Below are 27524 nucleotides of genomic sequence, written 5' to 3'. Positions count from 1 at the left end.
AAATATGTATGGAGTATTTGACGTATTCATAAAAATATATAAAAGATTTAATGTTATCTCATTTATATAAAGAAAGACGTAAACATGCATGTACACCAACGATGCAGAAGAACACAAAAAAAAACACCAAATCTTCCATATCTTTATGAAAACACCAAATATATCGTATATCTTCCATAAATATTATTTATTTCATCATTTCACAAAAAAAATTAATGAAATAATATATTAAAAAATGTTTTCCCACCCTATATTTTACCCCTTGTTATAATAAATCCAAATATAGAAAAGAATAGGAAGTCCGCTTTTCACTCAACGCAAGTAAGGTGCCGTTTCAACTTTCAAACTTCCGGACTCTTCAAGCTAGCCTCAAGCGGGTCGGGTCATTAAAACTCTATATAATAAATCCCCAAACAAAAACAAGGTCCAGGAATCTGATATTTTAATGTACCAGACACCATGTCTTACGGAGGTGCTATGAACATGATGGCACCGGCGGTTGGTGGCTCCGCCTCGGCGTCGTCGATAAAGCAAGTGAATTTGGAGAGAGAAAGCGAGCTCAGAATCGAGGTGGGTAATGAAACGCCGCTCAAACTTAGATTACTTAACGGCTCGGCGGAGATTTTCGGCACTGAATTGGCCCCTGAGACGTGGCTCACTTTCCCTCCTCGCGTCAAATTTGCTGTAAGTTTCAACCATTCTTTTCATTGAAAGAAAGAGCGAATCTTTAGCCGCAATATATAACTTTTAGACTTTTAGAATGCAATCTTGTTCTTGTTTAGCATCAGAGTTCAAAATTGTCAAATTTTGTAAGTGAATGATAATGCGGTTACTGATAGGGTTATTGTTCTGATTAAAGTAAAACATCAAGAACTTTCTTTGTTATTTTGTATTTGTTTTGATGCGTTTTTTTCAATTACTTAATCCAAATTGAGGGAGTTATATTACAGCATGTTGCTTCTTTTCATGCATTTTTTATTTGTTTATACAATGTGGTGTTAAAGGGAATTTTTTCATTTATAGGTTTTCACTTGGTATGGTGCTACAATTGAGATGGATGGTGCTACTGAAACTGATTATACGGCAGATGAGGTATCTATTTCTTCAAAGTCAGAATCCTGCATTTGTAATATATCTATCCATATATATAGATAGAAAGACAGACAAAATGATATATACTTTCTTGTAAAGAAAAACGAATGATAGTTTTCAAATTGTGCATGGTAATTTCTGATACTGTTGCAATGGTTGATTTACAGACACCTATGATGAATTACGTGAATGTTCATGCTGTACTAGATGCACGGAGAAAACGTGCTAAAGCTTCGTCACCAAATGATTCTGAGGCATCCCAGGTATTTTATCATTTCTTTCTTACAACAGAATACTTTAAATGAATAGTCTAGGGTTGAGAGTGTAAGATATGGCTATTTTCTCAACATGGGTATGCTTAATTTTTTCCCATATATTTTCTTTATATATATGTGTGTGCGCGCGTGCGCACACGTGTGTATGTCAACGATGTACCGAAAGTAGTTATAAAAGACTGGTGTTTTAGAGAAAATGAAAAGTCCGGGTTTTTTTCGCTTGTGGCTTTAACAAGAAGTATGATATTTGGTTTTAAGTTAAGACAATGCTGCTTTGGAAACGGTTTATCTTTATTGACTACATCATCAATTTTATAGGCTTCTGTTATCATATTACACTTATACCAACCATTTTTGGTATTAATAATACCCTTAAAGGATTATTTTTTGTTCCTTTATTTCTCCTTTTGCTTTGGTTTCTCTGTGCTCCATTCTATGTAAGCTAGTAGCAGTTGTTTACTGCTCCATGTGAACACTAATGCACAATTTTGTTTATTTTATCTCAATGTGATCTTTTTGGTGGTCCAGGGACCCAGAGTGATTGTTGTGGGGCCTACAGATTCTGGAAAGAGCACCTTATCAAGGATGCTTCTTAGTTGGGCAGCTAAACAAGGTTGGAAACCTACCTTTGTGGATTTAGATATAGGCCAAGGATCTATAACTGTTCCCGGAAGTATTGCTGCTACGCCAATTGAACTGCCCATTGATCCAGTGGAAGGAATTCCACTTGAGATGCCTCTTGTTTATTTTTATGGCCATACAACTCCTAGGTAAGTAATTTTTTGGGTTTCTTTTGGTCATACACTTCTTTGCACTAAAGACACAATTCATAGGTAAGTAATATTTTGTGTTTCTTTTGATCATATACGTTCTTTGGATTAAAGACAGACTGATACAAGTGAGAAATTTTCTCTGGCCAAATGCTTTTTGTTAGATTCAATTGTCATTACTAATTATGATATTCATGAACTATATTTCTCTAGTAATAATGTAGATTTGTATAAAACTATTGTGAATGAGCTTGCTCAAATGCTGGAGACTCAATTTTCTCGTAATGCTGAATCTCGAGCTGCTGGTATGGTTATCAATACTATTGGTTGGATATAAGGTACCGGGTATGAGGTAATGAAACAAAAACTTCCTAAAGATGTAAATGTTGATAAAGTGATTTATATAATAAAAGTACTATTGTTTCTCTCCTTCCCTTTCTGTGTTTCCAAATTTTATTGATGTAACATATCTTCCCGCAGTTGCTTCTTCATGCAATTGATACATTCAAGGCCAGTGTCATCTTGGTTTTGGGTCAGGTAATGAACAACATTATCCTTTCTACACGTCCAAACTAAGCAGTTCTGGAAGCATTGCTTTTATGTTATCTTTTGACGCAGGAGCTTATTATTGTAATATTTATGTATTTCATTTTTTTTAAATATTAGAGATATTTTGGATGTCTAGGATTAGAAGTTTCCTTTATGTTTTAAATCTAGGGATAGGATTAAAACTTTTTTTTTTGTAACCCTAGAGTAAATAAGCTGTAAAATAATTAGGGTCACATCTTCTTCTTCTTCTTATTGTTATGATGATGATGCGATGGTGATGATGATGTTCTTTGACTTAATAGAAAAAACTAGAGGTTTTTCATTAACCCTGAATTTTGTTGAGTTCCATTTTTTTCCTATTCGTATTTCAGTAGTAATTATGCTGTTTTACTGCGGTTTTTCTTCCCAACTGCATTTCTTTTATTGTAATGTGTTGCTTTAGACTTCCAAGTTCCGACTTGTAGACTTCAATCCAAATGCAATCATTGCTCCCGCAATAATTCCTAAATTAAGAATACATGGATCTTTCTTGTTTCCTAGTTGTGTTTGTTTATGAAGTAATCTTTCTAATCTCTGTGCAGGAAAAACTTTTCAGCATGCTCAAGGCTGTTGCAAAAATAAGCCTAAAGTGGATGTTGTGAAGCTTCAAAAGTCGGGGGGTGTTGTATCAAGGAATGTGAAATTTCGTCAGAAGGCTAGGGGTTACAGGATAAGGTAAATGCTAAATTTATCTGTGGATAGATTCTTTCATACTATTATCATAGTTTCCTTCCATGTTTGTTTCACCTGAAATTCATTGTTTCATTCATGCTTGTGACAACCCTGTCAAGTAAAAAACGAATATTAAGCATGAAGAATGACAAAGTGGACAACTTTGATTTTTGTTGACATCACAATGCAATGAATTATAGTTTTTGTTTCAAGTATCTCATTGTGTTTAGGCAACCAAATTTTATACTTCGTTTTAATTGCATCATGATAGTCCAGTTCACTGATGCCCTTAAAAGCTTGTTTCCTTCAATTTTCTATAATTTGTTCATTTAGATGGCAATGATCTTGATTTTGTATACTTTACGCTTTATTTTCATCCTCCTGACAAAGTAAGTTCATGCTGCAAATTCTTCCAGTACTTCTATGGGCTAGCAAATGATCTTTCCCCGCATTCAAGTATTGCAAACTTCAGTGACCTGCTTGTCTATCGAATTGGCGGAGGTCCACAGGCACCGAGATCAGCTTTACCAATTGGTGCAGACCCTGTTGCTAACCCTCTGAGATTAACACCTGTAAATATTGACCGGGATTTGCTTCATATGGTTCTTGCTGTTTCATATGCCAAGGAGCCTGATCAAATTTTGTCAAGGTTAGTTGTTTTTTCTTGAATGTCTGGTTAGGCAGGACAAGTGGTATTTTAGATCTATGATCTATCCTATTCAAGTATAAGGCTCAGATTGGTTTTACTATTATTCCAAATGTCCAAGAATGACCAATTTTCTCAAGGCAAGTATAGAAAGTATCTACTTAGCAATTTCATAAAGTTCTAGCCTTCAATCAGTCATTGAGATAAATATTTGAGGTTTATACTGTTTTTGAGTGTTCAAATTTACTGCTGGCACGGTTAGTACTTTCAACCTGTTATATATACATCTAACCTAAGTACCATTCTATGTTATTCGGACTCTTCATTTCTCTCGAGATACACATGTTCAGCATCCTTGTCTGACCCAAATGAATATGGGGTTATGATCCTCCAAGGATTTTCAATACATGGAAATCTTGGGAGAAAAATTGAAACTACCCCGTAGCCCGAGTAACCATAGTTGTAAAAAGCGCTCCTGAGGCGCGCCTGAGATGCAAAAGCGCAGAGGCTCACTGGAAGGGGCCTTTTCAACACTGAAGCGAGGCACGTAGCCTAGGCGCAGCGAGGCTCTGAGGCGCGAGGCTCAGTCGAGGCGCAATTGAGGCGCGATGTGGGCTTAAAACCTTGTAATTATTACTGCAGGGCCTTCTCTTCTATGCATACATGGTCTGCAAAAATGAACGACCATTTTCGTTATGTTGTTTCAAACAAATAAGCTTTGTAATCGTTTTTGGTCCTTTCTTCACCTAAGTTTATTTATCTATCAGTATTTGATATTTTCTTTTCCGCTCATCAAAATTTGTGATAGTCTAAAAATTAAGCAAACCTATAATAGGAATGCATTGCTATTAACTGATGAAAGTCGGAAAGAAAGGGTACTTCTATGTATTAGCATAGATTAAAAAGAATGTTTAATTAACTTACTGATTAATAACTATGTATATGAGGCCATGGATAGGGCAAAAGAAGCAATTGCAAACTCCTTTAATAATGTGGAGGACAAGTACAAAGATGTGTTTGCAATTATTGACAAAAGGTGGGAATGTCAACTCCATCAACCATTACACGCGGCCGGGTGTTATTTGAATCCTCAGTTATTCTACTCAAATCCCCAAATTCAAGAGGATAAGGAGGTGATGATCGGGTTGCTTAAATGCATTGAGAGATTAGTGTCAAGTGTTGTTGATCAAGGTAAAATAGAGGACCAATTGTCACTTTATAGGAACGCCGAAGGTATATTTGGGATGGCAATATGCATACGTCAAAGAGAAGCAAAGTCACCAGGTTACTTTCTTTATACATATATAAAATAATATAAATCAAATTTAATTTTTGCTTGTTCTAAAACTTGTTCTAAAATATATATTTACAGCCGAGTGGTGGGCTTCTTTTAGCAATGATGCACCGGAATTAAAAAAGTTTGCCATCAAAGTCCTCAGCCTTACGTGTAGTGCAAGTGGTTGTGAGCGAAATTGGAGTATTTTTAGCCTCGTAAGTAACTCAGATATCATTTAAGAAACATCATAAGTAATGTTTTTGACTCTTGATTATTCTGTTATAATTTGGCAGCTTCATAACAAAAGAAGAAACCGACTTGCGCAAACTCAGCTCAATAATTTAGTCTATGTGAAATATAATCGAGCGTTAAAGCGGCGTTATAATCATTGTGATGTCATTGATCCAATCTCTTTGGATGACATTGATGAAAGTAACGAATGGTTGCTTGGTAGAATGGATGAAGATGAAGAAGAAAATGAAGATTATGTGTTTGATGATTACGATTTGACATGGAAGGATGTTGGTATAGCTTCCGGAGCTTATGAGCGTGACCATAATACTAGAAGAAAGAATGTTGCTAGTTCAAGCTCGAAAGGAAAGGAAAAAGCTAGACCACACCTTGTAGATGAAGATGATGAAGTTGTTATGCTAGAGGAGAGTGACACTGAAGAAGAAGACATTGGGGATTGTGAGACGGATGAGGAGGAAGATGATGACATACCACTTGACGATGATGATGAGGATTAGTTTGATGTTTGATGATGATTATCAGTGATTTTATTTAATGTTTTGTTTTTATGTTGAATGTTTTTGTTAAACTTAGTACTTGATTATACTTGTTGATAACTTTTATGACGTTATGTTGGTATTTTGAATTTGAGAATAAACTCTATTGAAGCCTAATATTGGGTATCTATGATATTTGAGTTTGATTGTATTAATATATACATATGTTACAATTTTTTTGATATCATGCGCCTCGCCTTCGTGAATCCCGCGCCTTTCATGTGCCTCGCGCCTCAAGGCTCCAAGACACTTTGCGCCTCGATGCGCCTTGAGCCTTTGATAACTTTGCGAGTAACATAGGTACCATTTCGTCGTGTGTATAGAAACACTGCTAGCTTACATGACTACAAAATTTACCCGTTGAGCAGCCTACTAACGATCGGATTGCTTTTTGTTGCAGTAATGTTGCTGGGTTTATTTACATAACTGACATTGATCTTCACAGGTTGGAATCCGGAGCTTCGATTCGATGATCACTTTAATTATAGCCATCTTTAACGTTTCTCATTCACAATTTGTGGATTTGCAGGAAGAAAATAACATACCTTGCACCATCAGCTGGGGAATTGCCAAGCAAATATCTTATTGTGGGAACCTTGACTTGGCTTGAAACTTGAACAATCTTTTGATCAAATAATTGGTACAGTTCAAGTTCATTCTCAAACCTGGGAATTTCTCAGTTTTCTTCTATTTGTAACAACGGAGCTTCAGGTAACAAGTCCAATGGCTTGTATCTTTAAAGCTGTTTTTTTATGTCTTGAAATTGGCTAGAATGAAAACCCTGTGAGGCCTTTGGTTGCGGTTCAATTAGATTTGATTAGTTTGAGTTGTTGAACTAGATGGTGTTACTAAATATAATTATTTAAATATTTAATAGACATGCATTTTGCTTAAGTGGTTTGATTTTAATTTAGATTTAAGAGATTAAAAATCTTCAAACTGCATCATATTTTAGACTTTTTTAAGGCATAATATCAAAATTAGCTCCCAATGTTTATCAAAATGGTCATTGTGGTGTATATTCTTCTTTTTAATATTTTAACCTCTAATATTTTATTTTAAGTAAAAAATTTCTAATGTTTGACTAAATAATTACTTTGACCATTATTTTTTAATATTTTAGTCCTTAATGTTTCATTTAGGGTAAAAAGGCATTTATTATGGAGTGTTAACTGTTTGTTAATTAATTTCTATCTATTAATAGATCTTTTCAATCCAAAATAAAATGTTGGGGGCTCAAATGTTTTTTTTTAAATAGGATAAACTACTTGGATGGCCACCTAACTATGAAGTTGATATCGAAATGATTATCATTTTCAAATTTACTTTAATATGATGTTGAAATCTAACAGAGGGGCGATGTGGTAGACAGTAAAAATTTGTATAATTACACATTTGATCTTTAATACTTATATATTTTATCAATTTAGTCCTATTTTTAATTAAGGGTAAATTATAGAGTTGATCACTTTTGTTTCGTTTTTTATAATCGTATGATCACTCAATTAAAAAAAATTATATATAACCACTTTCGTTTCATTTTAATTAAGATGTGGTCACTAAGATGTTTGTTGTCGTTAGTTGGACGACGTGACACGTTAGTAAAAAAGTTTAATTTTTATTTGAACCTTTAAACTTTAGATAAATTACTTATCATGGGTCTTTTTGTAAACTAAAAATAGTTCGGGGAAAATATCAATTTACCCCCTTTTTTTCATATGTTTTCTTTCCCAAACCTACCATCTCCAAACGCTTCCCATGCTTCATCTCCGTAAGTCGGTGACCTTTAACTCTCCGACCACTATTAGTGGTGATCGGTTAAATCAGAACCTAAATCTAAACCAACCGAGCTTTCCTTTCTCATCTAACTCTCATCATGATTTTCTTGTCAAAATAAAAGATTTAAACAAAAGATTTCAAAGCTATTCTTGAAGCTTCCAATCAAAATGATAAAGTAATTTAGCCAAAGGCAACTCAATGTTAGGATTTGATACAATATGCCAGGACACATCCTTCTTCCTGCACCAAAAGGGATGAAATCTAAATTTGTTCCTTTGTAATCACTCGAACTATTCAAGAACCTTTCAGGACCTGAAAAAAATGTTTCCGGTTCGATCCAATACTTTGGATCTCTTGCAATAGCCCATGCGTTGACGATGACCCTTGTCTTTGCAGGTATACCATATCCATTAATTTCGCAATCCTCTCTACTTTCTCTTGGAACAAGCAGAGGAAATGAAGGGTGTAACCTTAAGGTTTCCTTGATTACTAATGTCAAGTATTTTAGTTCTTCAATATTTGTTTCATCCACATCTCCTTTTCCATTACAGATGCTTCTTACCTCATTTTGTGCCTTTTTTAGCACCCTTGGATTCCTCATCATTTCCTACATAACCCAATCGACAATTGTTGATGATGTCTCACTCCCCCCATTGAAAATATCCTGAGTGATTATGAGCAACATTAGTTCAAAAAACAGAACATAAAATATGAAAGATTCTAATCTAAAACAAATACAAGAAATTGACATACTAACCCAAATGTTTGCTTTGATGTCGTTGTCAGTGGGAAGTTTTAGCTGTCCAACTTGTTGAATTTTTAAAAGAACAGTAACGAGGTCTTCCCTGGCTTCTTCTCCTTCATCACCTATTTTGCCTCTCTCCAATCTCTCTATGGTCTTCGATGATGAATTAAAGTACCTTATCTCTCTTTTTAAACGAAGTCTCGAGTTTTTTGCTCCAGTCGAACCACTTTGAAGAAGGGTATATGTCTACGATACTAAACCCAGAAGACATCTTTACTATCTCCTCTACAATCGATGAGCAGGAATCCTTATCGTTGTACTTACTACTGAATGCTGCTCTTGATGTGATATCATATGTTAAGCCAAATATTTTCTTGCTAAGGTTGATCGGCGACCCTTCATTATATGATACGTATTTTGACGAGATTCGAGACTTTCTCTTGTCTAATTGATTCAAATGACTCAGATATTTTTGCAGTTAAAAGCTCTACGATACAACTTTTGCGTACTTGTCTCCAATAATTGCCGTTGGGTGCCATGACAATATTCCTGTAACCATAAGTAATGGTATCTATAGCAATCATATTGGGTATGGGAGCAAAGATAGTTTAGATTTAAACAAAAGAATATGGGCTTGTGTCTTGGATCTCTTCGATGAGATTAGAGTTGCCAAAGATATTCATGAAGCTTTAACCGGAGTGGTTTAGAGATGAAGCAGGGGAGGCGGAGAAGTTAGGTTTTGGGAAGAAAACATATGAAAAAAAAAAGGTAAATTGATATTTTATCTTTAAATTATTTTAGAATTATAAAAATACTCATTATTAGTAATTTATCTAAAGTTTCAGGGTTTAAATAAAAATTAAACATTTTCACTAACGTGTCACATCGTACAACTCACGGTAGCTAACGTCTCAACGACCACATCTTAGTTAAAATGAAACAAAAGTGATCATATATTATGTTTTTTTTAATCGAGCAACCATACATTTATAAAAATTAAACAAAAGTGACAAACTTTGTAGTTTACCCTTTAATTTAATTTAAAAAAATAATTGTGTCATGTCAATCGATTATTGAGATATATTTTAATAGTTACACATGTCATAACTTAATTAATATTTTTTTAATTAGTTTTAATATTTTAATTAAATAAAAAATTTCACCAAGTAGATGTTAACATGTGTCACCACCTATTTAAAAGAAAAACAAACATAAGTGAAAATTGCCGCCAAAAGAAATCAATTCTGGAATTTTAGGTAGGGGTGTAAAAAGCTGACCCGACCTGCAAAACTAACTGAAATCGACTCGAGTCAAAACTGTTTTTGACCTATGTTGTGGCCTTCCGAAACCGACTCGAGTTAGAACTGGTGTTGACCTGAACCCGAGTTGGACCTGGAAATTGTGGATCTGAACCCGACCTGCATCTGACCTAAGAACGACCTGAACTCGAATTGAACTGAAAATATGATACTCGAACCCGAACTGCATCCGACTGATATAAACCCGAACCCGAGATTGACCTGGTAAATAACTGGTATTACCCGACCTGTTTTCAATATGACCTGTTTTCAACCTGACCTGTAAATGATCCGACTTGTTAATCACCTGATCTGATATTTACCTTACTTATATATTATCATGGACGAAATTATAAGATTTTAATAAAATTATGAGTTTTTTTAGTTTATGATGTAATTAAAAAATTAATATGATTACTTTTTAAATGTTATAATAAAATATTTATTATGATAATTAAATTAATAAATAGACCTATTATATAAAATTATTTAATAAAATAATAAAATTATTTAATAAAATAATAAAATTATTTAAATGTAAATTATATAAAACATGATTAATAATGAAAAGGAAATTTAATATAGTTTAATTTATATAAAGAAAAAATAATATTAAGAATGAAAATATTTATTATGTAATATATATTAACGTTTTACATTATTAATATAAATAATTTTGGCAATACATTAGTTTACATAGGCCCAATACATAAGCCCACTCTTTTATTACAAATGTATATGCATTAGTGCTAGTCTATTTATATTATGGTTTATGGTTTAGTGGTTATTGTTTATGGTTTAAAGTTTAGGGTTTCCATAAATTATATATTTTATTACTTTATATAGTTTATGCATAGTGTTTCTATAAACTATATAAGTAATTTACTTTATATAGTATATATATATATATATATATATATATATATTATACATGGTTTATACATACATATTATATAAGATTATTTAATAAAATTAATAAATTTATTAAAATGTCAATTATATAAAACATGATTAATTAGGTGTTAAATAATTAGTATGTCACATTGCTTATTATATGGTTCATAAATAGTAGTACATGTCATATTAATTTCATTTGCATAATTAGTATTTTAGTTGCATGTTAGGTTAATTCACATTAATAACCCATTTATTTTGTTGCTATGAATAAGTAATAATAAAATCCAAAAATAAGTCCATTTACAATAGTGCTAGTCCATTTACATTAGTTTAAATAGGCCCAATACATAAGCACACTCTTTTATTACAAATATATATGCATTAGTGCTAGTCCATTTACATGAGGGTTTATGGTTTAGTGTTTAGTGTTTATGGTTTAAAGTTTAGTGTTTAGTGTTTATAATTTAAAGTTTATGGTTTAGGGTTTAGTATTTCTATAAACTATATAGTTTATTACTTTTATATTTTATGCATAGTTTTTCTATAAACTATATAAGTAATATACTTTTTATAGTTTATATATATATATATATATATATATATATATATATATATATAGTTTATATATACTATACATGGTTTATACATACATATTATATAAAATTATTTAATAAAATTAATAAAATTATTTAAATGTAAATTATATAAAACATGATTAATTAGGTGTTAAATAATTAGTATGTCACATTGCATATTATATGGTTCATAAATAGTAGTACATGTCATATTAATTTCATTTGTATAATTAATATTTTAGTTGCATGTTAGGTTAATTCACATTAATAGCCCATTTATTTTGTTGCTATGAATAAGTAATAATAAAACCAAAAAATAAGTCTATTTGCAATAGTGCTAGTCCATTTACATTAGTTTACAAAGGCCTAATACATAAGTCCAATCTTTTATTACAAATATATATGCATTAGTGCTAGTCCATTTACATTAGAGTTTATGGTTTATGGCTTAGTGTTTGTAGTTTAAAGTTTAGGGTTTAGGGTTTTTATAAACTATATACTTTATTACTTTATATAGTTTATGCATAGGTTTTCTATAAACTATATAAGTAATTTACCTTATATATATATATATATATATACTATACATGGTTTATACATACATATTATATAAAATTATTTAATAAATTTAATAAAATTATTTAAATGTAAATTATATAAAACATGATTAATTTGGTGTTAAATAATTAGTATGCCACATTACATATTATATGGTTCATAAATAGTAGTACATGCCATATTAATTTCATTTGCATAATTAGTATTTTAGTTGCATGTTAGGTTAATTCACATTAATAGCCCATTTATTTTGTTGTTATGAATAAGTAATAATAAAACCAAAAAATAAGTCTATTTGCAATAGTGCTAGTCCATTTACATTTGAGTTTATGGTTTATGGCTTAGTGCTTGTGGTTTAAAGTTGAGGGTTTAGGGTTTTTATATACTATATATTTTATTACTTTATATAGTTTATGCATAGTATTTCTATAAACTATATAGTAAGTAATTTAGTTCATATATATATATATATACTATACATGGTTTATACATACATATTATATAAAATTATTTAATAAAATTAATAAAATTATTTAAATGTAAATTACATAAAACATGATTAATTTGGTGTTAAATAATTAGTATGTCACATTGCATATTATATGGTTCATAAATAGTAGTACATGCCACATTAATTTCATTTGCATAATTAGTATTTTAGTTGCATGTTAGATTAATTCAAATTAATAGCCCATTTATTTTGTTGTTATGAATAAGTAATAATAAAACCAAAAAATAAGTCCATTTGCATTAGTGCTAGTCCATTTACATTAGTTTACATAGGCCCAATACATAAGTGCACTCTTTTATTACAAATATATATGCATTAGTGCTAGTCTATTTATATTATGGTTTATGGTTTAGGGTTTAGTATTTATGGTTTAAAGTTAAGGGTTAATGATTTAGGGTTTCTATAAACTATATACTTTATTACTTTATATAGTTTATGCATAGTGTTTCTATAACTATATAAGTAATTTACTTTTTATAGTTTATATATATATATATATATATATATATATATATAGTTTATATATACTATACATGATTTATACATGCATATTATATAAAATTATTTAATAAAATTGATAAAATTATTTAAATGTAAATTATATAACACATGATTAATTTGGTGTTAAATAATTAGTATGTCAAATTGCATATTATATGGTTCATAAATAGTAGTACATGCCATATTAATTTCATTTGCATAATTAGTATTTTAGTTGCATGTTAGGTTAATTCACATTAATAGCCCATTTATTTTGTTGTTATGAATAAGTAATAATAAAACCAAAAAATAAGTCTATTTGTATTAGTGTTAGTTCATTTACATTAGTTTACATAGGCCCGATACATAAGTTCACTCTTTTATTACAAATATATATGTATTAGTGCTAGTTTATTTACATTAGGGTTTAGGGTTTAGTGTTTATAGTTTAAAATTTAGGGTTTAGGGTTTATGATTTAGGATTTTTATAAACTGTATACTTTATTACTTTATATAGTTAATGCATAGTATTTCTATAAATTATATAAGTAATTTACTTTTTATAGTTTATATATATATATATATATATATATATATATATAGTTTATATATACTATACATGGTTTATACATACATATTATATAAAATTATTTAATAAAATTAATAAAATTATTCAAATGTAAATTATATAAAACATGGTTAATTTGGTTTAAATAATTAGTATGTCACATATATATATGGTTAATAAATAGTAGTACATGCCATATTAATTTCATTTGCATAATTAGTATTTTAGTTGCATGTTAGGTTAATTCACATTAATAGCCCATTTATTTTGTTGTTATGAATAAATAATAATAAAACAAAAAAATAAGTCAATTTGCAATAGTGCTTGTACATTTACATTAGTTTATATAGGCCCAATACATAGGCTCACTCTTTTATTACAAATATATATGCATTAGTGCTAGTCCATTAATATTAGGGTTTAGGGTTTAGGATTTATGCTTTAAAGTTTAGGGTTTAGAGTTTTGTATAAACTATGCTTTATTTCTTTATTTAGTTTATGCATATTGTTTCTATAAACTATATAAGTAATTTACTTTATATAGTTTATATATATATATATATATATATATATATATATATATATATACTATACATGGGTTATACATACATATTATATAAAATTATTTAATAAAATTAATAAAATTATTTAAATGTAAATTATATAAAACATGATTTATTATGTGTTAAATAATTAGTACGTCACATTGCATATTATATGATTCATAAATAGTAGTACATGTCATATTAATTTCATTTGCATAATTAATATTTTAGTTGCATGTTAGATTAATTCACATTAATAGCCCATTAATTTTGTTGTTATGAATAAGTAATAATAAAACCAAAAAATAAGTCCATTTGCATTAGTGCTAGTCCATTTATATTAGTTTACATAGCCCAATACATAAGCCCACAATTTTATTATAAATATATATACATTAGTATTAGTCTATTTATATTAGGGTTTAAGGTTTAAGATTTAGTGTTTAGGGTTTAGGATTTCTATAAAACTATACATTTATTACTTTATTACTTTATATATTTTATGAAAAGTATTTCTATAAACTATATAAGTAATTTACTTTATATAGTTTATATATATATATATAGTTTATAAATACTATACATGGTTTATATATATATATAGTTCATGGGTTAAGGTTAGGGTTAAGGGTTAAGGGTTAAATATTTAGGGTTCATGATTTAGGATTTAGAGTTTTTTATAAATTATATATTTTATTACTTTATATAGTTTATGCACAATGTTTCTATAATATATATATATATATATATATATATATATATATATATATATATATATATAATCTATAGATTACTTATATTAGTTATACATACATATATATACTATATTAATATAAATTACAATTTATAAACTATATAGTTTATATAGTTTATATACATACATACATACATATATATACTATATTAATATAAATTATAATTTATAAACTATATATTTTATATAGTTTATACACGCACGCACGCACGCACGCACGCATATATATATATAGTTCATGGGTTAAGGTTAGGGTTAAGGGTTAAGGGTTAAATATTTAGGGTTCATGATTTAGGATTTAGAGTTTTTTATAAAATATATTTTATTACTTTATATAAATTATGCACAATTTCTATATATATATATATATATATATATATATATATATATAGATTGCTTATATTAGTTATACATACATATATATACTATATTAATATAAATTATAATTTATAAACTATATATTTTATATAGTTTATACACGCACGCGCACGCACGCACGCACACACACGCACACACACACACGCACGCACGCACACGCACGCACGGACGCACACACACGCACACACACGTACACACACACACACGCACACACGCACACACCCACACGCACGCGCACGCACGCACGCGCACGCACGCACACACACGCACACACGCACACACGCACACAAGCACACACACACACGCACACACACGTACACACGCGCGCGCGCGCGCACACACACACACATAGAAAAGTAAAAGTAATTAGAATGTATACAAGATTAAATTGCATCGAATTGAAAATTCAAGAAGATATTTACAATTAAACCATGACTAAAATGAAAAAAATCAAAAATCAAATACAAGTGGAAAAATGATGATTGTTAGAGGAGCATGAGCTTAATTAACCCAAAATATCTTTCCAAATAAAATCTCAATTCTCAATTTCCCTCTAAATTCTCAATTTCTCTATAATCTCAAAATTTTCCAATTTCCCTCTAAATCCCCAAATGAAATTAAAAAATTCACAAAAAAAAATCTTTATTTTAAAAAATTTTCTTCCAGCACTCACTTTAAATATATATATATATATATATATACTATATTAATATAAATTATAGTTTATAAATAATATACTTTTATAGTTTATACATATATAGTTTGCATATATAGTTTATATATATTTCATATGACCATAATTTATATATAACTTATAATTATATAGTTTATAATATAAATATAGTATATATATATAATTATATATAAACTTATATTATATATATATATATATTATTTTTTGAATTTTTTAAATGAATGTAATTTACTATATTTTCATTATTTCTTTATATTTTGCATTTATTTCGATTTAGTCTTTTTTGATTTTTTTATTTATTTCAATTTTAAGTCTTTCACTTTTATATGTATTCAATTTAGTCCTTAAATTTATATTTGCATCTTCATTTGGCCCATTGTTAGTTGTTATTTATATTTTTATAATTGGCCCATAAATTTTTAAATGTGTTTAATTTAGTCCTTTTTATATTAATTTAAACCTCACATTTTAAATTTATTTTGATTTAGTCCCTTACCTATGTGTGTTGTTTAATTTATATTTTAAAATTTTATTTGTATTTTTACATTTCTTCAACTTTGTCCTTAAATTTATATTTTTTACAAAATTGATCCATGGATATTTATTTTTCTCTTAATTTACTCGAAATTATATACAATTACAACTTGCAATTCAACAATCACGAAAAGATGACAAAATAATTAATCCAAAAATAAAAACGACCCGACATGAACTCAATCTGTATCCGGTAAACATTCGACCTGAATTTTATCTGTCAATGATGTGACCCGATTTGAATGAGATCCGACTGAAGTCCACCCGAACCTGAATTAACCTGGTCTTTATCTGCTTCGGACCTGAATTGTTTTGAATTGAACTGACATCGATCCGAACTGAAAATGACCTGACCTGAATCAGATCTGGATCTGGTGTCAAATGAACATGAAAATAACCGAAATTGATTTGACCTGTCCTGAACCCAATCTGGATCTGGTGTCAAATCAACCTGAGTTAACATGTACCTGATTTTACCCGATCTGCTAAAATCTGACTAAAACTTGTCTGATTACCTGATTTTACAACCTTAATTTTAGGCACAAGTGGGAAAGCCTCAAACATTGAGGCAAGCCCAATAATTTTTACTTGTTTGTCAAATCTTGTATATATTTTTATTTTAAATTATGTATTAAAATAATAATATTTTAATAAATAAATCATACAATAAACTACCTTAATAACCACCTAATTAATATTTTAATGAATAAATTATTAATTAATACAAGTTTAATAATTTATATGATTGACAAATTTTGAACTATTAATTTTATACTTAAATATAAGATCAACCACATAAAAGCACGGGTTGAGATAGTCGTACGAGTTTAAACCAATTATATAAATTTGATTTTTATTGTATAAATTAAGTGATATTCGTAGTAAAGAAATTATTAATATTTTTGAGGATTCGGGTTTGAGTATCATAGATGTTAGAAGTGTGAACGTTTAATGACGAAATGTTAAGAGTTATCTTTAAACAAATATTACCTTATACTTAACTCAGATTAATTGAAAAAAAAAATTAGAGTTTCATTTAATAATTCCAAAAAATTTATAAAGTAAAATAATTAACAATATTTATAAACCAAAAATATATTAAAGTCCTATAAATACATATATCCACTAAAATAAAGACATAATATCAAAATTAGTCCTCCAGCATTTATTAAAAAGTTTATTTTGACTCTTATTATTGTTTTTGGTGCATTTTGGTCTCATGATATTTTACTTTGGGGAAAAAAGTCCCCTCTATATATGGAAATTATTAGTTAATACATGATTAACGCTCCAAAATAAGGGTTTTTTAACCTAAAATAAAACGTTGAGAGTTAAAAAGTATCAAAAAAATAGAATGAGGACTAAAGTGATTATTTTGTCAAATGTTAGAGGTCTTTTTACAATAAAATGAAACATTAGAGGTCAAAATGCTTCAAAAAAATAGAATCGGGATCAAAACAATCATTTTGATAAACATAGGGGGCTAATTTAACATTATGACTAAAATAAATTAAGGCATTGTGTAATCATCATTTTTATCCCAAATTGTTATTATTATTATTATTATTATTAAACAAATATTACATTCCATAACAAATAAAATTTTTTACAACCCTTAACCCAATACATTGCCCAAGCCCAAAATCCAAAAACCTAGGGTTTCATGTTTTTCCCTCAACCGACTCATCACAACCATCAGATCTAAAAATAATATGACAACCCAAACTTACCACACATTAGGTTTTTCTAAACCCTAATATAACAAGATCCAAGCTGCCGAGTCATCCGCCGTCGATAATAACGTCATGTCTTGAGTGACACCGCCGATCGTTGAGGCGAGCCACTTCCTGTTTCCATTATCGACCACAACATAAGAAAATCAACAAAAGATTTAGATTTCCACTCTTGTAAAAAGTCATTGGGTTCTTCAAAACCCAAATAAATCAATGTAACAAAAAAGAATGAATGAAAACAGAGAACACAAATTTTTTTCAAGGTACTTCCCTTTTTTATTTTTTATTTTTTGTATATGAATGTGTGGGTTTCAAAAAGAAATATATATATATATAGGAAGTTAGTCGTTTACCTCGGTCATAGGGTGGTCACCGGAGTCGTAGCCTTGCCAGAGTCAAGAGAACCGAAAGTTGGGATGGCTTTAAAAGAGTTTAAATGCGTGTTTAGGTATTTTGACCTTAGATTCGGGTTTAAGGAGGAAAGCCGAGGGATTTAGGAGTTTTTGGCTCATTTTCGTGTTTCTTGGGTATTTCGATCATCGCAGATAGTGGTCGAATGGAGGCTCAACCACCGACGTACGGCGACCGGCGTAGTGTAGAGCCCTCGGCCGATGGGAACAAGGGAGGGGAGAACATTTAGAAATAAAAAAAAGGGAAAAGAGTTGTTTTTTAATGTTTAGGATAACATGTACCCAAAATAGAAAAAAGGTTAGCTTATATAGTAAAACATTAGGGGAATTCCCTCTTAAACGCCCCAAATTTAGCCGGCTATTTACGTTTTGGTCACCAATCTCGTACGTTTTTTCATCTATTGCAAAGTTAAGGTCCTTATGCTGCCATTTTCCAATTTTGTTTCCATTGGATTTTGAGTGATAAAGTCTACGGTCAAATCACGTTAAACCCCCTAAAGTTTATCCCTTTTTTACAAAATTGTCAACATTTTTTTAATTTTTCATATATTTCGAATTTGATGCTCTTGTTTCCTTACTTTTTATTTTAGCCATTTGCTGATAGTTTTATTTTCATTAATGTTCTATTTAATCTTGCAGTAACCTAATCCGGGATATAACCTGTATTATTATGATTTAGACCCTTTTACTATTTTAATTACTGACTTTCCTATCTTCTAACTACTAACAAATAACTTTTAATTTATTATATTGGAATCATTTTATGACCTTGCGGTGACCCGTCTAGGGGTACAATCCACGTTATTATGATCGGGTTAAAATGCTAACATTACTAACTGTTAAATGTAACCCCCTCAGATCGATACGGATAGCCAGATCCGATCTGGGGTGGTGTCACATTAGGGCCACCGGAGCGACCCACTGTAAAAATGGTGGAAAATTTAAAACTTTTATTAAAATATGTAACTTATAAAATGATTTATCAGTATGCAGAAATAAAACAGATTTCCAGACTCGTATATAAATCAAAATACAATTACATGCCCCCTAATCACATGTATCATACTCTGAAAACAATACCGGAAGAACTCCCTTACTGTTGTCGATAGCTGCACTGGTACAATTCTTTTAACCTGCAATGTTGAGTAATAGAGTGAGCTTCGGAAAGCTCAGTAATACAGAACTACCAAGTGATCCTAAAGGACATGCAGATAAATGTGAAGCCATAATTTCCTTATTGAATCAAATGTATACCAGTTTGCAAGATAATCTGGAATTCCATTAGTAGTTCAACGAGTAGAAACCATGAAGATCACAGTTCATAGGAATCATTCATAGTATCACGTTTTCATGAGATCGAATAGGATGTCTAGTGTGTTCCAACAGTACGATAAAATCATAGTAGGTACAATAAACGAGTAATAGTTCAATAAATCATCATAAAATCATAATGAAGTTTCACTTTTGAAAATCATAGTTTAAACTCTTGTACACCGTCAGTAATTTCCAAAACTATTTTCCATATAGCTTACTCTAAGCACACAGCAAAAAGAAAGCCAACCTAAGGATAAGCTTTAGAGCTTGTATCCTTAAGCCCGTAAGTCCAAGTCCATATAGCTTACCCTAAGCACACAGCAAGGGAAGCCAACCTAATGTATCTTGGGGCCCCAAGAGTCACATTAGGCCCATTCTGTTTATTAGCTTGATCAGAGCTATACTATTGTAATTCAATCCAAAAGTTCATTTGCACCGTGATACAAATTCCATAAATCATCACATTAAATTGGTGCATTAATAAAACAGTAACCAAAGAACTCAGTGTACCTCATATTAAAACCAATAAAATAGTTCAGTAATAATTAGGGAACACACTAGAGGATCCAAGTATTTTTCAGAGGCATTTTGTAATTATCGGTAAGGATAACATGAAGCTCGTGCAATTTGATCGGATTCCAATAATAAGATCTTATTGAAGAGAATCGATTTCTAACCGATCTTATCAGACATTTCAGATTGATACTTTTAGAATTCCACTAAGTTTCTATATGCATCAGAAAAACGTTCAGGAACCTTTATACAGAATAATTCTAAATTCAGATTTACTGCGAGTGATTCCATTACCCAAACAATCAGGGGTATTCAGGAATATACTTTGAATTCATAGGATTTCATCCCAATTGAACCAAATGAGGTATTCGGAATCTTTTCCTTCTGCGTTACTTGTGTTTTCCAACATGACCGAAGTAATTTTAGATGAAAATATAGAATCGAAGATTCAAGTCATTTACAATTTACGACTATCGATCATATTATCAAACAACTCAAGTAACACAACTCCCAAACTGATGCATGTCAACAAGTCAATTCATTATCCTTCCAGTGTATTCACTCTTTAATACCATAATGCAGATCCATAGATCATCCTCATAATCATCACTGAATAAATCTTCCAACGGTTTTTATTACATTTCCACGTTTCAACAATATCAAGAAATACGGACGTACTTGATCCATGGCTCATAACCCATAAGGACAATTCATCATGTAAGTTCAACAGTGTTTCCAAACTCATCCAATCACCTATTCAATCCTCAGTCATTGATGTTACTTAGTTCGTTTAGTAAGCAAGTCTATCCCGATTACTTTAAAGTTTTCCAGAATAATTCAGACGTTTCTGAATTTCAAATACACGTTGTACTTCAATTTAGTTCAATTTATTCATATAAAAAAAATCATTCTAGTATTCGTGGTAGATTTGTCTCACGAATACCCACTTATTAGTACTGTATGCGCTCTAGAGTTGAGCTGAGCCAAGTACTTCCAGAATTATCATCGATCCAAATTTGAGAAGATGAACAAACATTCAAGTGGTACTTATATCATTCAGGTAATGATATAGCACTAACGTTGGTTGATCACTTAAGTTGCGTTCCACAACTTTTACTGGTAGCACAACATCCATGTTTATTTGGATTTCTTAATTAATCCAAGACATCTGCTTATTCTAGGTCATAAGGGCATTTTGGTGCTCAACGTTTTTTTCTATTCATTTCAAAGCTTGAGTATATCCATTCATTCCTAAGCTTGGTGACATTCTTGAGTCATTTCCATTCCAGGGGTATTTTGGTCATTTTACAATTCTAGAATATTTCAATCATTTCCTTCCATCCGATCTTATTATTTAATTCAATCTTATCATTTACTTCAGTCTTTCCGAACAATTATGACAGCAAAATACCTTCGATAAATTACTCTTCAAGTATTTACTCATTATTCGAATATTTTCTGGTCAAGTGTCTTCTCAGATTCTACAAACGAAATATCATAAATTTTTTTGTACAAAGATAGGATCTTAACAATTAAATTCGTACTTAATCGAGTTAAGTACAAATCCTCAAAGTACTCTCTCATTCAGGGTCAATTCAGACTATTTTATCTCTCAAGGGCATTTTCATAATTTCTTAACCAGATAATTTCAATATTAGCTCTTAATGAAAATAATTATACTTTAGAGATCCAATGGTTAATTGCTTTCCCGAACATTCTTTGATCTCGAAATGATTTCTTAACAGACTTCTCGTATCTTGCATAAACCTTATTGGGTTAAAACCCGGTTATCCAAATTTTCTAAGCAAACTAGTATTTCTTATGCACATCTTTAGTTTCTCAGATCAATATATCCTTTCAGAGTTATTAGTCATCTTCTAGGGACAATTCTTGTCATCTTACAATATAAGGGTATTTCTATAATTTTACCCTACCAGAATATTCTCATAATTTCCCATCCAAGTACCTTTGATGAAATAATTTATATGTTACAGATCCAAGATGATTCTTTTATCACTAACCACAGAACTTGTAATTTTAATTCTAACAATCCATCAATTTCTTATAAAAGTCATCTGAACCATAATCAGTTACCGATTTTTTATCGTATTCTGATCGAGGGTAGAAATTACTTAACTACATGTTTGAGACCAATGTTATCATATTCATGCATTTACCAATATTCACATGTTCCATAAAGCATAAAGAGGTAGTAAAGTATTATCTCGATTTTCCGTGCCATAATGGTCGACCATTTAAATTCCATTTGAACACCCTCAATCTTTAATTCAACTTCCAATATTTTCCTAACGATCCAGGCCATTAAAATTACTAACTCGTATCCAAATAATTTCTCTTGCCCTAAAAAAAATAACTTATTAGAATCTAAATAATAATTTGAGGACTCAATTGATAAAATTGAAAATTGACGTTACCATCAGAATAATTAATTACTTAAATTAGTGACTAAATTGATCTTGAAAAAAAACTATCATGTCATAACTATAATCACTTGGAACTAAGATACAAGGTAAAGATCTCACCAAACTTGGGTGACTTACCTTGTGATTTACCACTTTATTTTCCTAGACATCTCCCACGTGATTTTTCATATTGGAATCATAACCCCATTTTCCTTTATCTTCATGTGCATTCATAAACTTATCTCTTTCATCAAAGGGTATTGAAACACTTATCACCAAGAATAAGTTTGACACTAGCTCAAGCTTTGCGGCCGAAACCATGGCCGTTGTGCATCAACGAACCCACAGACATCTCTGATTGTATGATGGTAATTGAAGCGTGAGACCATGAGCGTACCCTCCGAAAACCTTATCTGAATTGAGGTTGTTGGCAACGTTGAATCCATAACAAGCCCCATAGATGGGGGTGGTGCAGTGGTAATACTAATGGCAGCAACAGTTGGCTTAGAAGGAGTAGAGCTTGAGTTGTTACTTCCAAGAGTTCTTCCAACACCATGAAATGCACTTTGGGGCTTATTCGGTTCAAAATAGTTTTCATCCCGTCTAAGGAGATAAAGTTCCACTTTTGTTCTCGGATCAGCTGGTTGAAACTCTTTTGGACATTGAGACTGCATCACACTTTTGGTGTGATCCCATAACCGAGAACCAACTGGTTATGTGTTGAGACATGAGCAACTCTCAATCTCCCTCCAACCTCGCTGGCGACCACCTCGTGCTCCCACTGTCAAGGTAAATTTTGATACTTGATTTTTTTGTTCCATCAGAAGGCAGTTTGGTCAGGGGTGTTTGTAAGAAATGAATGAGGTCATATTAAGTTCAATTCAAAATGAGACCAAGATGTTGAATTTTGTAGAGAGTTACCAACTTGAGGAAACGCCTTTCATGGCCAAAAAGGAGGCAACAGACTTATTCTTTTGTGCGTAAAGATGAAATAATAGGGAGGGACGATGATAAAGCAAACTCTTGTTGGACTTGAAAGATAGAACCGGAAGAGTGAGGTCTGAGTGATTTAAGGTGGAGGTGGCGTGTGCTATCATCAATGAGAATAAAGGTGCGGTGCATGTAGCCATTATTACAAGTTCATGATGTGTCTGTAAGTTATAGCTTCTTTTCTAACGTTTTTTTTAATAAAAACCAAACTGCCCTCACTTAAAATAAATATCTCTTATCTTATTGAGTGGTACTCAATTTCTTTAATAAAATAACAGTATGATTGAACCATTATTTGCCAACTACTTCATATCATTTCACAATAATGCACTAACGTATTTTATAATTCTCTTAAATTTATAATAAACAAGGGAGGAAAATTATAACTAATGTCCATGAATTTTCTCCATAATTCTTTTGAACATAATACTTTATAAATCTAAAACTTTTAGCCCCTAAATTGGGATGTAACACTAACTCTTGATTTTTATTTTATTTTTTATTTCTAAAACTACTAACCGCTAACTCTGACCTTTTATTTTATTTTATTTTATTTTATTTTATTTTTATGCTACTAACTGCTATCTTTTTATTTTTCCGCATTCGAACCATTATACGACCTTGCGGTGACCCACCTCGTGTACGACCCGCCTTATTACTGTCTGGGTTGAAAATTAAAATATTTATTTCTTAACCTTATTTTATTTTTATTTATATTTCAATATTTCAATATTTAGTTTTATTTATTTTGCCCTTTTATTTTTTAGTTTTTACATTTCAGTGCTTTTAAATTCCAACATTTAATTTTCTATTTATTTTTAATTTGAACTCTACATTCTGTTTTATTTCATTTTAGCCCTTTATGTGATTTATGAGTTTTATTTTATTTCTAGTACATGTAATTTACTTCATTTTTATTGTAGTCCAACATGTTTAGCATTTTATTGCACTTCCAATACCTACATTTTATGTTATTATGAATTTTAGCTTGAGTTCTCTAGTTCTTGCTTAGTTTCGATTCACATGAATTTGATTAATCTATGTTTTTGTGTTTTCTAACTTTAATACTTTTATATTTTATCCCTCGTATTATTATGTGAGAAGTCTAATAATACATATTATTACTTAGAATGGTAAAATGTCTTTAAAATTTGATAATAATTATCACTAAGCTTATTTTGCACTCGTGTGAATTTTCAAGAACGCCTTTTGTAGAATGGGCGTGAAAAGTGCAACTTAGTAGAAGTAGCACGATTCAATACCACATTCGAATAAAAAGTGAACTTCAAAAAAGAATAATTGATTATGCTTCGATAAAAATAAAATTATTATTTTGTTTTAATAATGACAATGTGTATTTTGGTATGTTGTTTAATTCATTTAATTTATATTCGATTCATGTTTAATGTGAGGTTTTAAATAAATAATTCGAAATAAATTGACCATTCTTCAATAAAAGGATCATATTTTGGGCGTTGTGGGGGTGCTTACCCTTCTTCACTTGTAACTGACTTTCAAACCCTTAAAAACGAATTTCTGGTAATATGTAAATCATTTTATCTTTACAATGATTTTTCTTAAAATTGTTTTAAAAGACATCTTTAGGTATTTGACCTACTTAACCCAAAGGTCGATGACGACTCTCATCATCATTTCATAAAATTAGATCTTAAAATTTTATTTTGTTAAAAAATGGTTACAAAAACTTGGTGACTCCATTGAGGATAAATTAGAGAGTCATGCAAATAATCGCTTATACATTATCGTAGTGGTAGAAATTATGGATTTGAGTCTAAAATTATTTTATGATCCTTTTCATTGGACATTGGTTAATTGATTTTTCATTCTTTATGTAAATAGTTGTACTGATATTTGACTTCATGGTTGTAGCTTTATTGATTTTTCATATCGAAAGTGATTTTATCTTTATTTTGCTTGTCAAAGGTTTGTGAATTCCTCCTCACACATTACGTGCACTACCATAAGCTCTATACCCAAGGTTCGTCCCAATTAAGTGGGGGTGAACACTATGCTTTCGTGGTGAATTTATTCCCTGTATGAGCTATAGCGATTTACCTTTGGGATACACGCTTTACACCTCTGTGGGAATTTATTTCCTCGTATGGGTATAGGGAAGTGAATCTCCTCGAATTGAACTCGTTCCTTTTGAAGCCTGTAATTGGTGAATATCGAGGGTTTGGCAGCCCAAGGAGGCATCAACATTAAGGACAATTCAAGTACCCTTTCCCTATAAAGCCGAAACCATGTATATAGTGAACCATAGACTGGTTACCCTAAGTAGAGCCATACTGCACCTCTGTCAGTCAGTAGGTACCTAGATAGGTATACAAAGAAGAGGAACAACTCTAAACTTTTGTCTTTTGCCTTAAATACATACAATAAATTTCTTTTCAGATGAATGCATGCAAACTAGATACAATGTGGTTAGGATTAATTTATTAAAATAAAGCATATGGGTAGAGAGCATGTATGGGTATGATTATCATCTAATAAAAGCATGCAGGGTAGATACCATGATGGGGTAGGTACTATATTCATCTGTGAATAATCCCTTTATCATTTATTATTTTCTTATTTGTACTAACATAATTCTTGTTTTTATGCCATTTTTATGTTTTTACATAATATCATCATCACATGATGCAAAGGTGTTGATCCACAATTGAATATTTAAATGGAAATATTTCAAAGGGAGAAAGAAGTTCTCAATCAAGTAGTCACATACACAAACATGCACCGATGGCTGAGAGAAGCTTAAAGAGTACAAGAAGAAAGATGGCCTAGAGAACCAAGCATCAGAGTTGATCGATGGAATGACATCCAAGATTGGATGGTATTGAAAAGATATCATCCGTGAGAGACCATATACTGAATAGAGCCCATACACTAGCCCAACATGTCATAAAGCATTTGAAGGGCATAATTTTCAAGGATGAAGATCCGAGCTGAAACAACAACTTATTTTAGATATGAAAACCAAGCAAAAACGTGTATGTGAAATGAACTACTTTGTAAAGTGAAGACTTTGATCTCCAATGAAACTTTTTTTATGATATTCATCGTTGGTATCAATATCAATATCATTTTCATTTTCATTTTTTATTTGCATTCATATCCTTATATCTCATCTTTTACATCTAGATGTACTACATTTATTGAAGCATTATAACATTCATTTATTTAATAAAACATCGAATGATAAGATAAGTTTTTCGATCGTAGTGATCCTGGAACCTACTAGTAGCAAGAATACTTTGTACACATACAATACAAGAAAGAATAGAGAAAGTTGAGAAGAGCATAAAGAACCACAAGAAGAGATAAGAAGTCGATTGGCCAAAATTGATACTAATATTGCTAGCTCTCAACTAGATTCGCTAAATAAGATGAAGGAAATTTTCAGGAAACACGTTATTGCTGGGAAGAATGCTTTTGAAAACCCTACTCATCCCTTGAGCTATACACCTATTCATATGCCCGCCCTAGTGCATCAGGAATCTGAACCTCAAGATTTCTTTGTTATTGAGAACGCCTATAACATCATGCTGGAAATTCTCCCCGCATTAATTACCTAGTTACGTCTGGAGCAAAACCAAGTGCTTTTATGCTAACAATGAGGTTCCGATATATCTGAAAAGAAAATATTTAAGGATGACCTCTCCTAACAATTGGAAAATTTGGAGGCAAAGATAAAATC

General features: G+C 30.6%; 1 protein-coding gene and 2 pseudogenes across 1 annotated transcript; 1 reads left to right on the top strand and 2 right to left on the bottom strand.

Annotated features, from left to right (window-relative positions):
• The first annotated feature begins 382 nt into the window (after positions 1-382).
• Positions 383-6798, top strand: LOC120187866 (annotated as a pseudogene).
• A 1231-nt stretch (positions 6799-8029) lies between these two features.
• LOC120187818 lies at positions 8030-9215 on the bottom strand (annotated as a pseudogene).
• A 13894-nt stretch (positions 9216-23109) lies between these two features.
• On the bottom strand, positions 23110-23490 carry LOC120187817 (plant UBX domain-containing protein 5-like). The gene has a single exon (XM_039191434.1). The coding sequence runs from the start codon at positions 23488-23490 to the stop codon at positions 23110-23112; it is 381 nt and encodes a 126-aa protein (XP_039047365.1).
• Positions 23491-27524: the final 4034 nt, after the last annotated feature.

Source organism: Hibiscus syriacus, unplaced genomic scaffold (assembly GCF_006381635.1).
Source record: "Hibiscus syriacus cultivar Baekdansim isolate YM2019G1 unplaced genomic scaffold, ASM638163v2 tig00113726_pilon, whole genome shotgun sequence".
Classification (NCBI taxonomy): domain Eukaryota; kingdom Viridiplantae; phylum Streptophyta; class Magnoliopsida; order Malvales; family Malvaceae; genus Hibiscus; species Hibiscus syriacus.
This window is presented reverse-complemented; position numbering and strand designations above follow the sequence as displayed.